Source organism: Coffea eugenioides, chromosome 3 (assembly GCF_003713205.1).
Source record: "Coffea eugenioides isolate CCC68of chromosome 3, Ceug_1.0, whole genome shotgun sequence".
Classification (NCBI taxonomy): Eukaryota; Viridiplantae; Streptophyta; class Magnoliopsida; order Gentianales; family Rubiaceae; genus Coffea; species Coffea eugenioides.
Window position 1 is genome coordinate 31,351,390 of NC_040037.1, and position 17,022 is coordinate 31,368,411.

At 34.9% G+C, this 17,022-nt stretch overlaps 3 protein-coding genes and 1 long non-coding RNA gene across 4 annotated transcripts; 3 read left to right on the top strand and 1 right to left on the bottom strand.

Moving 5' to 3' along the window:
* The first annotated feature begins 1,039 nt into the window (after positions 1-1,039).
* LOC113766410 (glutathione S-transferase U17-like) lies at positions 1,040-2,272 on the top strand. The gene is made up of 2 exons (XM_027310604.1): positions 1,040-1,360; positions 1,892-2,272. Exons 1-2 carry the CDS (start codon positions 1,043-1,045, stop codon positions 2,270-2,272), a joined length of 699 nt encoding a protein of 232 aa, XP_027166405.1. The 5' UTR covers positions 1,040-1,042.
* Positions 2,273-3,872: 1,600 nt separating this feature from the next.
* Positions 3,873-4,724, top strand: LOC113766411 (glutathione S-transferase U17-like). The gene is made up of 2 exons (XM_027310605.1): positions 3,873-4,190; positions 4,344-4,724. Exons 1-2 carry the CDS (start codon positions 3,873-3,875, stop codon positions 4,722-4,724), a joined length of 699 nt encoding a protein of 232 aa, XP_027166406.1.
* A 1,600-nt stretch (positions 4,725-6,324) lies between these two features.
* On the top strand, positions 6,325-7,176 carry LOC113766412 (glutathione S-transferase U17-like). The gene is made up of 2 exons (XM_027310606.1): positions 6,325-6,642; positions 6,796-7,176. The coding sequence occupies exons 1-2, from the start codon at positions 6,325-6,327 to the stop codon at positions 7,174-7,176; spliced, it is 699 nt and encodes a 232-aa protein (XP_027166407.1).
* A 4,563-nt stretch (positions 7,177-11,739) lies between these two features.
* LOC113764502 lies at positions 11,740-14,808 on the bottom strand. The gene is made up of 3 exons (XR_003467628.1): positions 14,536-14,808; positions 12,554-12,610; positions 11,740-11,900 (listed from the first exon to the last, which is right to left on the bottom strand). It is a non-coding gene; the product is annotated as an uncharacterized LOC113764502 (long non-coding RNA).
* Between the last annotated feature and the right edge of the window lie 2,214 nt (positions 14,809-17,022).

Below are 17,022 nucleotides of genomic sequence, written 5' to 3' on the forward strand. Positions count from 1 at the left end.
GGGACTAATTTGACAATTTTTCCTTATATAAAATACCAATACTTATTTTAAACATGTTACAATTTATTGATAGGTTTTTTGACACACATTAAGCGGACTACAAACTACTCAATTGTCATCCCTTCTCCTCTCACTTTAAAATTTCTTTCTTCCAAACATAGATATAACTAGATTCCAATCTTTTGTCATTTGCGCACGGTGCCGTACTGGTGATCAAACCACAAAAAAAAAAAAAACGCTGGACACAAAAAAGAAGGGATCTTCTTCCATTACAGTACATCGGATTGATACGAGAGATTTCCGTTGTTTAATGAACCCGCTACTGATACTCTCAAAACTCAAGTTTTAATTGTACAGTACAATAGTAATATTTTGATGATTCACTTTCTAAAATCGTATATATATATTTTTTTTCTTTTTAATTTCCATGACAATTTAATTTAGTGGCTTTTCTTGTTTTGGGCTCAGTCAATTGTCAGGGAGTAAAAAGGGATAAAAGTTTTATGCAGTATTCCAAGCTACGGCATCAACGTCAACCTTCGGGCTCTAGCTAGCCCAAAAAAAAAGCCCAGAATACTTCTTTGCCTTTTGATATAATGAATAAAAATAAAAATAAAAACAAAAATGAACCTAAGCTGGGGAAGAAGCATCACCGTTTTCTGTGTCCTACTGATCGTTTTGTCAACCGTGAAATAAACGTAATTGCATTCGCATCCGCCAATTCCTGATACCGATCGTCATTGCTGACAGAATAATATCCCCAGAAAAAAAAAATTTTGACTGACCAAATCTTGACTCAAATATTACCAATATTCCATCATTAGTTGTCGTCCAGCAGCAAAGTCAAAATTTTCCTGAAACTTTAAAGAACAGGTACTCACCACCAATCCGACGTCTCTTGCAAGCTTCGTAGCTCCTATAAATAGTACTAAATATACTTCAAGAACTTCACCCCCTAACTATTCTGCAAAGTGAAATTTTTAGCTTATTTTTGTGCTAAAAAGATTTGAAAAAAGAAAAAGGGTTCGAGAGAAAACTAGCCATGGCAGCAAGTGATGTAAAGCTTCTTGGTGCACGTCCGAGCCCATTCGTGAACCGGGTTCAGGTTGCCCTCAACCTCAAGTCAATAGACTATGAATTCATCCCACAAAACTTGGCAGAGAAAAGCGAGCTCCTTCTTAAATCTAATCCTGTTCACAAGAAGGTCCCAGTACTCATCCATGGTGATCAGCCCATCTCCGAGTCACTTGTGATTGTGCACTACGTTGATGAGGTCTGGTCTGGTCCTCCCTCTCTCCTTCCTGCTGATCCCTATGATCGCGCCACAGCTCGCTTTTGGGCCGCTTACATTGATGAAAAGGTACCACTAAAAGTTCTCTGCTTCATCACTCACTCCCCTCTTTTCAACATCATATATATATATGACAAAAAATCTCAGTGGCCACTAAATTATTGATCGGATCATATTTTAACGATCAAACTATTTTTCATTAATAATTGGTCATTAAACAACTTAATCAATAAACTCATGACCATTTAGTTAATAATTAATCTTAATCTGTGAAATTAGTAGTACATGTGGCAAGGCGTGGGGATAATTTTATCCAACAACTACACGATCTTATTTCATAGATTAATTGTTAATTTCACAAATTAAGAACAATTATCAACCAAATGGTCATGGATTTATTGATTATATTGTTTAGTGGTCAATTACTGGCGAAAAATAATTTGATGGCCAAAATATGATCCGATCAATAATTTAGTGGTCACTGAAATTTTTTATCTTATATATATATATATATAATACTTTTTCTGCATATTCTTCAGTTATCATGTAGTACTACTACATTATAAGAAAAAGAGTCAATGGGTTTAATAAATGTGGCAGTGGTCTCCATTGGTGCGGAATCTTATAAATGCAACGGACGAGCAGTCAAAAGCAGCTGCAGCGGAGAAAGTATTTGAAGGCTTAAAATTGTTGGAGGATGCATTTGTGAATTCAAGCAAAGGGAAGGGCTTCTTTGGTGGAGAAAAATTAGGCTTCCTTGATGTTGTTCTGGGTTGCTACTTGGGATGGGTAAGGGCTGGAGAAATAATTACAGGTTTGAAAATACTGGACGAAACCAAGACAGCAGCCCTGGTGGGATGGGCTGAGAGGTTTACTTCTAATAAAGCTGTTGATGGTGTTATACCCGAGCCTGAGGAACTCGTTAGCTTTATGAAAATGCAAGCTAGGGCCGCTGCTGCTGCTGATGCTTCTTCAAAGTGAAAAGGCGCATCTTTCAATGAGCCCATGAATGATGGCCCGAGTGGTCATCGTTTTTTAATTTTTTTTTCTTTTTTGTTGTTGTTTGGACTGTGCGAGAATAATTGTAATGGGGAAGCTTCCTTTCCCAAATGAAAGTTGTAATGGGAGAGCTTCCTTTCATGAATGGAAGTTCTCTCTTTTTTTAAAAAAAAAATTATTTCTTCTGATTCCAATTTCGTGGGATGACCTATGAAACGGTTTTTTTTGGTTACATTGCACCTTGCTGAAACTTAAAATCAAATTATTTCTTTTCTTTTCTTTTTATAAATTGATTATCCAATCTGGAAGAAGATCAGAAAGGAAATTTGATTAAAGTGGGGAGGGGCTCAAGAACTTAGCACAAGGCATTAAGTGCGACTTGAAGTAGAAATATGTCAGTGAACTGGCGTTGCTGCACTTAGTGGCCCAAACTAAGACATTTGACGGTGTCCAACCGTTCTATGAGCCTTCTAAGTAATTCTGCGCAATGTAACGTATTTGCCCATTAACCAATAAGTGGTACAATAAAAGGTACAGCTAGGGGTGTTCACGAATCGAACTGCTCACGATCGGGTACGAGCTCGGTCAATATCGAGTTCGAGTCGATCTCGAGCTAATTAAGTCGAACTCGAGATCGAACTAAAAAACATTAAATTCGTTGGCTCGCGAGCTCAATTATATATTTATTTTTATTTTTATTTTAATAGTAAAATTACACATATATCTCTAATATTTTATTATTTGTTAAAAAATTATTATTTTATTAATTTTAAAAAATAAATAATTATTTGTTATTTTTTAAAAATAAATTTATTATTATTTTTTAAAAATAAATTTATTATTATTTTTTTTTATTTTTTAAGCTCGAGTTCGAACTTCACAAAATTAACTAAAGACTCGACTCGATTAGGCCAAAGTTCGGCTCGATTCAACTCGTTTGCACCCCTAGGTACAGCTTTGTATTCCTGGACATCCATGTGAGGACTTGTAAATTTGTTTATATTTTCTTATAATTTCCTTTATTTTTAAATAAGTTAATTTATAATTTCCTCAATACTAATTTACTTGCCTTAGTAGGTGTAACAAATAATAGAGCTGAGAGTTTTACTTTTACTTTTATAGTTGGTGCATGCTAGGGTTTAAGGTATATAATGGTAGTGTGATTAATTGGAAAGGTGTATGCAATAAATTTGGTGGGTGAGAATGGGTATTAAGTAAGAGAAAGTATGTGATTAAAAGTGCTAAGAGTAAATTAGTGAGTCATAAGTTAAAAATACAAGTGAGACAAAGAAATAGGTTTGAACAGACTTGCGCTGCTTGCTACCGGTTAGAGACACTACTCGAACTGACAAAGAACACAAGTGAGACAAAGAAATAGGCTTGAACCAACTTGCTCCACTTGTTATCGATTAGAGATACTACTTGACCAAGATTTTCTTTTCTTAATCTTCTTATTTTCCTTTTATTTTTCTTCCCTAAAATTTTTTGGGGTGTTGGCAGAAAATTTTGACCAAAAAAGAGAGGAACAGAAAAGAAAGAAAAGGAAAAAAATGGAAGGTGACAAGTGTTGGCAATCAAGGCCATGGCAGCAAGTGATGTAAAGCTTCTTGGTGCACGTCCGAGCCCATTCGTGAACCGGGTTCAGGTTGCCCTCAACCTCAAGTCAATAGACTATGAATTCATCCCACAAAACTTGGCAGAGAAAAGCGAGCTCCTTCTTAAATCTAATCCTGTTCACAAGAAGGTCCCAGTACTCATCCATAGTGATCAGCCCATCTCCGAGTCACTTGTGATTGTGCAGTACGTTGATGAGGTCTGGTCTGGTCCTCCCTCTCTCCTTCCTGCTGATCCCTATGACCGCGCCACTGCTCGCTTTTCGGCCGCTTACATTGATGAAAAGGTACCACTAAAAGCTCTCTGCTTCATCACTCACTCCCCTCTTTTCAACATCATATATATATATATGATACTTGTTCTGCATATTCTTCAGTTATCATGTAGTACTACTACATTATAAGAAAAAAAGAGTCAATGGGTTTAATAAATGTGGCAGTGGTCTCCATTGGTGCGGAATCTTATAAATGCAACGGACGAGCAGTCAAAAGCAGCTGCAGCGGAGAAAGTATTTGAAGGCTTAAAATTGTTGGAGGATGCATTTGTGAATTCAAGCAAAGGGAAGGGCTTCTTTGGTGGAGAAAAATTAGGCTTCCTTGATGTTGTTCTGGGTTGCTACTTGGGATGGGTAAGGGCTGGAGAAATAATTACAGGTTTGAAAATACTGGACGAAACCAAGACAGCAGCCCTGGTGGGATGGGCTGAGAGGTTTACTTCTAATAAAGCTGTTGATGGTGTTATACCCGAGCCTGAGGAACTCGTTAGCTTTATGAAAATGCAAGCTAGGGCCGCTGCTGCTGCTGATGCTTCTTCAAAGTGAAAAGGTGCATCTTTCAATGAGCCCATGAATGATGGCCCGAGTGGTCATCGTTTTTTCATTTTTTTTTCTTTTTTGTTGTTGTTTGGACTGTGCGAGAATAATTGTAATGGGGAAGCTTCCTTTCCCAAATGAAAGTTGTAATGGGAGAGCTTCCTTTCATGAATGGAAGTTCTCTCTTTTTTTAAAAAAAAAATTATTTCTTCTGATTCCAATTTCGTGGGATGACCTATGAAACGGTTTTTTTTGGTTACATTGCACCTTGCTGAAACTTAAAATCAAATTATTTCTTTTCTTTTCTTTTTATAAATTGATTATCCAATCTGGAAGAAGATCAGAAAGGAAATTTGATTAAAGTGGGGAGGGGCTCAAGAACTTAGCACAAGGCATTAAGTGCGACTTGAAGTAGAAATATGTCAGTGAACTGGCGTTGCTGCACTTAGTGGCCCAAACTAAGACATTTGACGGTGTCCAACCGTTCTATGAGCCTTCTAAGTAATTCTGCGCAATGTAACGTATTTGCCCATTAACCAATAAGTGGTACAATAAAAGGTACAGCTAGGGGTGTTCACGAATCGAACTGCTCACGATCGGGTACGAGCTCGGTCAATATCGAGTTCGAGTCGATCTCGAGCTAATTAAGTCGAACTCGAGATCGAACTAAAAAACATTAAATTCGTTGGCTCGCGAGCTCAATTATATATTTATTTTTATTTTTATTTTAATAGTAAAATTACACATATATCTCTAATATTTTATTATTTGTTAAAAAATTATTATTTTATTAATTTTAAAAAATAAATAATTATTTGTTATTTTTTAAAAATAAATTTATTATTATTTTTTAAAAATAAATTTATTATTATTTTTTTTTATTTTTTAAGCTCGAGTTCGAACTTCACAAAATTAACTAAAGACTCGACTCGATTAGGCCAAAGTTCGGCTCGATTCAACTCGTTTGCACCCCTAGGTACAGCTTTGTATTCCTGGACATCCATGTGAGGACTTGTAAATTTGTTTATATTTTCTTATAATTTCCTTTATTTTTAAATAAGTTAATTTATAATTTCCTCAATACTAATTTACTTGCCTTAGTAGGTGTAACAAATAATAGAGCTGAGAGTTTTACTTTTACTTTTATAGTTGGTGCATGCTAGGGTTTAAGGTATATAATGGTAGTGTGATTAATTGGAAAGGTGTATGCAATAAATTTGGTGGGTGAGAATGGGTATTAAGTAAGAGAAAGTATGTGATTAAAAGTGCTAAGAGTAAATTAGTGAGTCATAAGTTAAAAATACAAGTGAGACAAAGAAATAGGTTTGAACAGACTTGCGCTGCTTGCTACCGGTTAGAGACACTACTCGAACTGACAAAGAACACAAGTGAGACAAAGAAATAGGCTTGAACCAACTTGCTCCACTTGTTATCGATTAGAGATACTACTTGACCAAGATTTTCTTTTCTTAATCTTCTTATTTTCCTTTTATTTTTCTTCCCTAAAATTTTTTGGGGTGTTGGCAGAAAATTTTGACCAAAAAAGAGAGGAACAGAAAAGAAAGAAAAGGAAAAAAATGGAAGGTGACAAGTGTTGGCAATCAAGGCCATGGCAGCAAGTGATGTAAAGCTTCTTGGTGCACGTCCGAGCCCATTCGTGAACCGGGTTCAGGTTGCCCTCAACCTCAAGTCAATAGACTATGAATTCATCCCACAAAACTTGGCAGAGAAAAGCGAGCTCCTTCTTAAATCTAATCCTGTTCACAAGAAGGTCCCAGTACTCATCCATAGTGATCAGCCCATCTCCGAGTCACTTGTGATTGTGCAGTACGTTGATGAGGTCTGGTCTGGTCCTCCCTCTCTCCTTCCTGCTGATCCCTATGACCGCGCCACTGCTCGCTTTTCGGCCGCTTACATTGATGAAAAGGTACCACTAAAAGCTCTCTGCTTCATCACTCACTCCCCTCTTTTCAACATCATATATATATATATGATACTTGTTCTGCATATTCTTCAGTTATCATGTAGTACTACTACATTATAAGAAAAAAAGAGTCAATGGGTTTAATAAATGTGGCAGTGGTCTCCATTGGTGCGGAATCTTATAAATGCAACGGACGAGCAGTCAAAAGCAGCTGCAGCGGAGAAAGTATTTGAAGGCTTAAAATTGTTGGAGGATGCATTTGTGAATTCAAGCAAAGGGAAGGGCTTCTTTGGTGGAGAAAAATTAGGCTTCCTTGATGTTGTTCTGGGTTGCTACTTGGGATGGGTAAGGGCTGGAGAAATAATTACAGGTTTGAAAATACTGGACGAAACCAAGACAGCAGCCCTGGTGGGATGGGCTGAGAGGTTTACTTCTAATAAAGCTGTTGATGGTGTTATACCCGAGCCTGAGGAACTCGTTAGCTTTATGAAAATGCAAGCTAGGGCCGCTGCTGCTGCTGATGCTTCTTCAAAGTGAAAAGGTGCATCTTTCAATGAGCCCATGAATGATGGCCCGAGTGGTCATCGTTTTTTCATTTTTTTTTCTTTTTTGTTGTTGTTTGGACTGTGCGAGAATAATTGTAATGGGGAAGCTTCCTTTCCCAAATGAAAGTTGTAATGGGAGAGCTTCCTTTCATGAATGGAAGTTCTCTCTTTTTTTAAAAAAAAAATTATTTCTTCTGATTCCAATTTCGTGGGATGACCTATGAAACGGTTTTTTTTGGTTACATTGCACCTTGCTGAAACTTAAAATCAAATTATTTCTTTTCTTTTCTTTTTATAAATTGATTATCCAATCTGGAAGAAGATCAGAAAGGAAATTTGATTAAAGTGGGGAGGGGCTCAAGAACTTAGCACAAGGCATTAAGTGCGACTTGAAGTAGAAATATGTCAGTGAACTGGCGTTGCTGCACTTAGTGGCCCAAACTAAGACATTTGACGGTGTCCAACCGTTCTATGAGCCTTCTAAGTAATTCTGCGCAATGTAACGTATTTGCCCATTAACCAATAAGTGGTACAATAAAAGGTACAGCTAGGGGTGTTCACGAATCGAACTGCTCACGATCGGGTACGAGCTCGGTCAATATCGAGTTCGAGTCGATCTCGAGCTAATTAAGTCGAACTCGAGATCGAACTAAAAAACATTAAATTCGTTGGCTCGCGAGCTCAATTATATATTTATTTTTATTTTTATTTTAATAGTAAAATTACACATATATCTCTAATATTTTATTATTTGTTAAAAAATTATTATTTTATTAATTTTAAAAAATAAATAATTATTTTTATTTTTTTTATTTTAATAGTAAAATTACACATATATCCTAATATTTTATTATTTGTTAAAAAATTATTATTTTATTAATTTTAAAAAATAAATAATTATTTTTATTTTTTAAAAATAAATTTATTATTATTTTTTAAAAATAAATTTATTATTATTTTTTTTTATTTTTTAAGCTCGAGTTCGAACTTCACAAAATTAACTAAAGACTCGACTCGATTAGGCCAAAGTTCGGCTCGATTCAACTCGTTTGCACCCCTAGGTACAGCTTTGTATTCCTAGACATCCATGTGAGGACTTGTAAATTTGTTTATATTTTCTTATAATTCCCTTTATTGTTGAATAAGTTAATTTATAATTTCCTCAATACTAATTTACTTGCCTTAGTAGGTGTAACAAATAATAGAGTTGAGAGTTTTACTTTTACTTTTATAGTTGGTGCATGCTAGGGTTTAAGGTATATAATGGTAGTGTGATTAATTGGAAAGGTGTATGCAATAAATTTGGTGGATGAGAGTGGGTATTAAGTAAGATAAAGTATGTGATTAAAAGTGCTAAGAGTAAATTAGTGAGTCATAAGTTAAAAATACAAATGAGACAAAGAAATAGGTTTGAACAGACTTGCGCTGCTTGCTACCGGTTAGAGACACTACTCGAACTGACAAAGAACACAAGTGCGACAAAGAAATAGGCTTGAGAGGACTTGTAAATTTGTTTATATTTTCTTATAATTCCGGTTATTTTTGAATAAGTTAATTTATAATTTCCTCAATACTAATTTACTTGCCTTAGTAGGTGTAACAAATAATAGAGTTGAGAGTTTTACTTTTACTTTTATAGTTGGTGCATGCTAGGGTTTAAGGTATATAATGGTAGTGTGATTAATTGGAAAGGTGTATGCAATAAATTTGGTGGATGAGATGGGTATTAAGTAAGAGAAAGTATGTGATTAAAAGTGCTAAGAGTAAATTAGTGAGTCATAAGTTAAAAATACAAGTGAGACAAAGAAATAGGTTTGAACAGACTTGCGCTGCTTGCTACCGGTTAGAGACACTACTCGAACTGACAAAGAACACAAGTGAGACAAAGAAATAGGCTTGAACCAACTTGCTCCACTTGTTATCGATTAGAGATACTACTTGACCAAGATTTTCTTTTCTTAATCTTCTTATTTCCCTTTTATTTTTCTTCCCTAAAATTTTTTGGGGTGTTGGCAGAAAATTTTGACCAAAAAAGAGAGGAACAGAAAAGAAAGAAAATGAAAAAAATGGAAGGTGACAAGTGTTGGCAATCAAGGCCAACTTTGACCAAAAACCTTTCTTCCATTCTTATCTTCCATTTCACTAAAATTTCTTTCATTTTTCTATCATCTTGGCCGACTAAAAAAGAGAGAAAAAGAGAGAAGAAAACTTCAATTTTCATCTTGATTTTGCCTTGATTTGGTGAGGAATCAATAAGAACCACAAATCTAATCGGAACAAACTTGCAACAAGGTGACAAGGAAACTTGAGGTGGAGTGATTTTACATAGGCAGTCTTGGTTTTGTGTTTTTCCTTGAGGTTTGAAGGTATTAAACTAAGAAACTCACTTTCACTTTCTTATCTTGCATTTTATTGGATAAATGACTTGAATATGGAAGTTTTATGGAAGATATCATGGATTTGTGAAATTGGTGGAATTTTTCAACTTTGGTTTGTATTTTTTAGCCATGAAATGATAGTATCTAGCTTTGGTATGGACTTGAGAGTGTTTATATGAAGATTTCTAACTTTAGTATTAATTTTTAGCTTCAAAATAGAATGTTTCAGTTTTAATGGCAAATTTCCAGTTTAGGGATTCAAAATTCCAGCTTGGGTATAGTTGTTTATATATTAAATATATGTTGAATTTGGTTAGCCTTTGTAACCTAGAACAGGTACCAATTGTCTCCTATTACTTGTGGTTTCGATTTGGGCTGTTTTGCCATGAAACTTAGTTTGGAAAATTGGAGGAAAAGTTAGGGCAAAATAGGGGAAATGCTGTTGTCCGTTTGTTTTCTTGTGACTTAAGTGAGTGAAATTGATATTGGACTTGTGATTTTTGGTTGATTCGAACTTAGTTTGTTTAGGACATTTGAGTTTTCATTTGTAGGGATATGTAAGCTGAAATTTTACCAAAAAACTATATATTTTACAAGGAGAAAGTAATGGCCACGTTAACCAAGATTTTTCAGTTGCATATCAAGTTATAAACTTAAAAGTTTCAATTGTTTCTTTACCAAAACCAAAAGAACCGGCATGTATTTTCTAGGGTTTATCAAGTACCATTTAAATGAATTCTATTTACTTGATTTTCTTTGAAATTAATAAATGAAGGTCATATATCTCGAAACCCTATTTGATTACATGTTGCTATATGACATATTATCGCCGATTTTGACTCTAATCAGGGGGCTGGACTTGAACTTGATTTTGACAAGTAGTGAATCACTGATAAGTGTCTCCAATTGCATGATGGAACTTAATATTTGAATGCAACGCTTTCTTAATATGATTGGATAGTACTTGACTTGTTTGGTTGGACAATGGTGTACTTTATCGCACTTGCCCTAATTTGACTAATTACTGTACACTGGTTATGAATGGTTTGATATATATGTATATAACTTGAATATTATTTGGGATCCTAACCCTTTTGGTTAGTTGGTCGAATCAAGCCAGGAAGGTCTTGGTCAAGGAGACTTGACCAAGAACTGTTTCATAAGTTTTTATTCCAAGAACTGTTTATAGTAGTATTTGGTTGTAAGTTTGATGTAAAAGCAAAATATTTTAGTGAACCAGTAAGTTGTTCATGGTATGATTTGATACTTTTTCTTGAGTTTCAATGGCATATAATTGAAACTGAAGCTCGAGTCTCCATTGACAATTAGAATTCTAATTAGGAGGAATTAAAAAATGAGAATACATATAGTATTTATGATACCAATAAAAGAGCTTTTCAGCTCTGTTTTAAGCAACCTGTGACAAGTGGTATAATAGTGAGACTGCTTATAGATTCTGGTAGTAAATTGCCTTCCGTTCATTCCTAGTTGAAAGGGTCTGTATCCAGTCCTCAAAGTGACAAATAGAGTTTTTTCTCCATTCAAGAAAAGTTTCACAAATCTTTGGTTTTTCTAGTGGGAATGGTAAAAAGACAAAAAAAAAATATAGTCATAGTGTGTATAATGCTGTAGGAAAGTTTGATATAGAAAAGGACGAAAGAATAAACAATCTAGCCTTACAAATTTGTCCTTGATTTTGTGGCGATAGACTTGATAGAAGGCGATAGATTCACTTTCAGCGACGTTCTGAACCATGCTTAGCTTTATTGATGAGCAAACATGACATATGATATATTAAGCTTTCTTATTTGCTATTAATGAACATCACATGTTATAGTATATATAGATAGCGCAAATTATTCAGTTGACCACTAAACTTTTGGAATCATTGAATTTTAACTATTGAACTATTAAAAGTTTGGTTTTGATCATTGAACTATCTAAAATTTAAATTTCAGGTCATTCCATCAAATTTAATCGTTAACTATGTGTGACGACCCCACCTTCTCCTAGGACATACCCTAGAAGTTAGCGGACCGCCTGCCTGACTCTCGCCAGGGGTCACTCACTTACATTAATTTCAAAAATAACATTACCATTGAACAACTGAACATTCACTCTTAGGTACAACTCAATTCAGCTTGAAATATAAATTTGTCCAATAAAAAAAACAAAATACATGTTCTAAACATCCATTCTTAATATCACACCAACTTCAAAACAAAAGATTCAACCATCTCAAAATATAAAAGAAACTATGACTACAATATATACACGGTAATGGATCTTCCCAAAATAACTTTCTAATTCAATCTAATCACTCTTCAATCTCCAGCTCCTGTAAGGAAAACAAAGTTAAAAGGTTGAGCTAAAACTCAGTGAGGTTTGCCGAACAAGTAACATTCAATTAAACACTTAAACAAGTAGCAAAATTAAACAATTAAGGAAACACTTCACTGAATGAATTCGAGAACACTTCACTGAACAATAACTTTTAAAAGGATACGGTGCTCGCATTAGAGCCACTTCAATGCACTACACACTCCACCGAACTCCTCCTTATAACCTCTAAAACAATAAACACTTCCCTCACTTTGATGGCCATATCAATATCAGTAATCTGCTACTCTATGGTAATACTCGAGCATACCAATACACTTACCCAAAGCTACCATCCTATCCGACCAAACCCTTTTGCTCGCTCGAATAGTCCATTGAACAAAGGGTTTTGGGGCCCAGTTCAACCGGTATGGTAAAGTACACACACAGCTTACAGTCATGCACACTTACAATAACACTTGATCAATTATCAACCTTCAAGCTCAAACTAAGTCAAGTGCGATAAAATACACTCCCGACTTAGAAGGTGAGGGACAATTGAGATACACTTTACGATGAATCACTAGCAATATTCCATAATAAGCACATTTATCACATAATTTCACTTAAGTAAACATAAACAGTTAAACACACAAATCCGGAAATACTCACCGTTAAATGTCGATTAAGCTTCGCTTTCTGGGTTAAACCCTTGATCACTCTCAATTCCTGAGGTAAAATACAACTACAATCATTCAGGTATTCTTAATGTGAATTCTAATAAGTTTATTTAGAGTTTTAGGATTCTCTAAACAAAGTTCAACTAATCCAAGCAGTCTAGTACTCTTAACACTTCCATTTGATTCACACTTTTAAGGTTAGGAATTTTATGTGCAGCCCCAAACATAAGTCATAAAGTTCTAAAGTGTAAGGAGAGAAGTTTTAAGCGTTAAAATCTCACCGATTTAATGTTTAAATCACTAGAAACCAAGCTCCTTAGCTTATCAAACAAGATGTGAAATTCCAGCAATTCTTTCTTACATTTCTCTTCGAGATTTATCAAATTTATCAACTCGAACAAGGGAGATATACATATACTCCAAATTTAAGGTCGGTGAGGTGTTTAAACTAAGGTTAAACTATTTTCAACCCAAATTTAAAGATTAAGGCTAGTGAACTTTTCATTCCTTTCCTTTTTAAGCTAAACCAGATTCTAGTTTGCTTGTTGTTTAAATTTGCTCTAATTCACCAGCTTTTCAAGTGTTAAAATCAATAAGACGTACATGAAGCAAACATGCTCAATGCTCTGTTCTACAATAAATAAAAAGAGATATAACAGATGCACGGAAATATGAAAAGTAAAGGGTACATTTCACGTATAGCACTCTCTCTCCAGCAAGGATGGGAAGTGTGGGGCACTTGCTGAAAATGCCTTACTGATAAACTCCAAGCCACAAGACCACAAATCCTGTGCAAGGTCTAATAACCCCTAGACCAGAGTGATGTTTGATGCATGATAAGAGTAGCATATTGGCAAACATTGAATGACCCCGAGAAATCCATTAAGAGAATTAGTTAGATCAGCAGCTAGTGGTGGTATAAAAATGTGATTGCTCTTGGTAGGGCAAGCATGAACAGTCTGTGCCATGCTGGCAATTAAGAAACAATATGCTTCCACGATATTATCTAATGAACAATGGTAAGGCTAGCTGGCAACTGTACTCAGGCAGATCCATTGAATTCGATGCGAATACTAACTCGCGTAACACATGCTACACCACATATCTTGTCATCAGCTAGCTAAATCATTCAACCATGTAGCAGTTTAGAATGCAGCACTTCCTCCATAATTTCTTCAGTTTTAACTCCAACTCAACATGCAAAAATATAATTATCAGGCTACAAAGTAATCTTGAACAGCAAACATAAAAATTTACAGCTAAAATTCCAAAGAAAATCTGATCTGAAGTTCATTTCCTCTCTCGGCCAAAGCTGGGAATTCCAGCAAGAAACCTGCCATAAAACTCAAATTTTTACTATAGAAATTCACATGCATCACCCCAGAAACATTATGCAGAGCATAATGCATGAGTTCTAGTCACAATCTAGCAAAACTTTTAGAGAAATAACCAAAATTGCAGCTTTTCCATCCCAATCTGCTGTCTTGAAATTCCAGCTTTAGTGTTGCTTTCAAAGTTCATTTTTTTCTTGCTTTTAGCACTTCAAACATTACATGCATAATCAGATTAAGGTCACCGATGGTGCACCAAACAAGTCCTAACCAGTTTCAACAAAACTTTTGGCCAGAACCGAAATTCTTTCCAACTTTACCCCATCGGCAATCATCCTTCATTGTATCAAGAATTCCAGCCAGCAGTTCATCATAATTTCATCTTAACAGGTTTTATTTGAAGATATAATCTGTATGTATGTCAAGATATATGGCTAGAGAGTGTATATAAGATACGCAACATAAGAAACAACCAGAAAATTACAGCTTAGCTTATCAAATATCGGATAACAATTTCAAACGAACATTTCCAGCTTTGTTGATCTTTGCTTTCTAGAAAGTTTCTTTCTTTACTTGGTTCTAACTCAGCCTAAGAGACTACTAGCAAAACGCAAAAGAAATGGAAAGAAAGGCTATAGTTTACCTCTGGCCTTAAGTGTTAGGAATTGCAAACGTAATCAGTTTCTCTTCCCAACTTTTGTGCCCTCGAGTGTTAGCTCCAGCCTCCCTTACTTTCCTTACCATATTTCTTCTTGTCCCTGGGTTAATTCGTGAAGAAACCAACCAAGCTCCCACTCTCTTCCTCAGTTTCGCTCTCTTTTCTCACTCTCTCTGTTTTCTCTCGATGCTAGCTTGGCAAGGAGAGGTGCTACAGATTTTGTCTTGCTCTCTGCCACCGCCCAAGTTTTGTAGTTGGTTTCTCTTTTTCCTTCAGTCGGTCACCGCTTGGATTTGGCTAACCATTGGCAGCTACTTTCTCCTCTTATATTCACTTAGCTCTCTGCTTAGAAGACTTAAGGATCAAAAGGAAAACAATTCATTCGGTGGTCAATGTTCCAGTCGGTGCTACCAACTAAGCAGCTCACTCAGGCTACCGCTCAAATTTCTTGAAGATTATTTTACTTCCATTCGGTTCCAAATTCTCCAACTGTTTTTTCCTCCCTCGGCTCCTATTGTAAAAATTGCTGATAGTTTATTTTGTTTGACTGCATGGTTACTTACTTAGGTTCCAAGATTGGTTTGGTCTTTTAATTTTAGTTCATTTATTTGCCATGAGTCCGAAATTTTATTGTCTCACACATTGGCTCAAAATTTCGTTTGTTCTAATTTGTATGTACCTTGAAAATTTTTCCTTATTTTGATCTAGTAAATTTTCACACATATGACTTTAAGGAAAATTAATTAGTCATGTAACTTATTCAACTATATGATATATTCAAATGGCTCAAATTACAATATGTATATCATATGTTTATTTGATTCATATAATTTTTTTTAACCATTCTAGGATATTTCTATATTCTCAATTTTTATATAAATTCAATTAGGCGTTTAATTTAACCATTTATTCGTTATATATAATATTTCTAATATCAAAGTAACTAAAATAAAAGAAATTCATAGCATGCATATAATTTTTCTCGAGTTCTCACATTATGCCTCTTTCTTTTGTCTCGTGAATCGTGCGAACACTCAAATCTGTCATATTTAACGATTAAATCTAACAGAATAGCTTGATATCTAGACTTTAAATAGTTCAGTAGTTAAAGCCAGACTTGTAATAGTTCAATGACCAAAACTCAACGATTCTAAAAGTTTGGTAATTATCCGGATAATTTGCTCATATAGATATCTAAAATTCAATAGAAAGTGTAGAAGGTCATTTGCCATTACTTCTTAGAATGTGTTGCTACTAAACACTGAGACTAGTGTTGTCAAAAAAAAAGAAAAAAGTAGGTGTACATTTTAACCTTAGAAAAATGGACAATATCAAAGTTTAAGTTTCCATTATGCCAAACTAGTATTACATCAAATGTTGTCATTAGATTCTCTATTGTGAATCGTGTCCATCCCTGTCCAAATTTGCCTTTGTAAACTTCAACTTTCCATCTTTTTTCGACCGTGTAATTGTTAATAACAGTTACCTGCTACTGCGTTTACTAATTATTTGCAGAAACCAAAGTAGATCCTCAGCTCAGATGGCTCTGAAAGTTTTTGGGAAAGATGAAGCCACAGAAAGTTTTGAAAACTTGAATTATTTTCAGGCACCCACTAGGCGTAAGTTTCTCTACCTAGAGAGAGAAAAAACTCTCATGAGAAAGAGGCTCAAATTTCCTTTTACTTGAAGACCAATTCCAATGCCCTCAGGATGGATTCCGTAGTGTTCTAAAAAGGTTGGTGAACGTATTTTTTCATGCTCCTTCGTGTTTAGTATTCACTTGTTTCCCTACTCATTTTAGCTCTTGCTCTCATTGTACAACCGCCTCCACTAAAGAGGTAATTATTAATCCATCATTAATTAAACAACCTCTCCCATTGCCGTCTCTTCCTAAACGTTTTCCCTTTCCCATCTTGCTCTCAATTGCCCCACTGTGTCAGCTCTTGATCCATCTTTTTTTCCATGAAATCTACTGCAAAAATCCCTCTTTAGACTCCTTACTTGTTTTCACTTTGCTGTTCGACAAAATCTATTACAGTTCCTCTCATCAATCTCTCTATCACACAAAAAGAAGCTCTAGCCATTACATGTAAGGGTTGGTTTAGCTTGATTTTGAATTTCAATTTTTTTTAATAATTTTCGTCGCTTGTTTTGGCACCTGTTTTGATGTTATTTATTCAAAATTTTGTAAATTTTCTCATTTTGTGTCTCAACAAGAGTATAATTGATCAGGAACATTCATGTTATTTTGTTAAATAGTACATATGCATACACAACGTTGCTTTGATGTGAGATTATTTCGTGTTTTAAATCCATTCATGGGCATAACTATAATTTCATTCAACTAGGATGACAAGCAAATTAATCGTGAATAATGCAATTTGTGTGATTTTTTTTGTACGATATCCATGATATTTCAGCGAAAATTTTGTCAAATTTTTGAATTTTTAAGGCTTCTGTTTTAATAATATT

Bases quoted from the DNA above. Each gene is read 5' to 3' on its own strand.
- LOC113766412 (XM_027310606.1), top strand. From the start codon at position 6,325: ATGGCAGCAAGTGATGTAAAGCTTCTTGGTGCACGTCCGAGCCCATTC. The intron at 6,643-6,795 runs GTACCACTAAAA...TAAATGTGGCAG, and splicing joins CCGCTTACATTGATGAAAAG to TGGTCTCCATTGGTGCGGAA.
- LOC113766410 (XM_027310604.1), top strand. From the start codon at position 1,043: ATGGCAGCAAGTGATGTAAAGCTTCTTGGTGCACGTCCGAGCCCATTC. The intron at 1,361-1,891 runs GTACCACTAAAA...TAAATGTGGCAG, and splicing joins CCGCTTACATTGATGAAAAG to TGGTCTCCATTGGTGCGGAA.
- LOC113766411 (XM_027310605.1), top strand. From the start codon at position 3,873: ATGGCAGCAAGTGATGTAAAGCTTCTTGGTGCACGTCCGAGCCCATTC. The intron at 4,191-4,343 runs GTACCACTAAAA...TAAATGTGGCAG, and splicing joins CCGCTTACATTGATGAAAAG to TGGTCTCCATTGGTGCGGAA.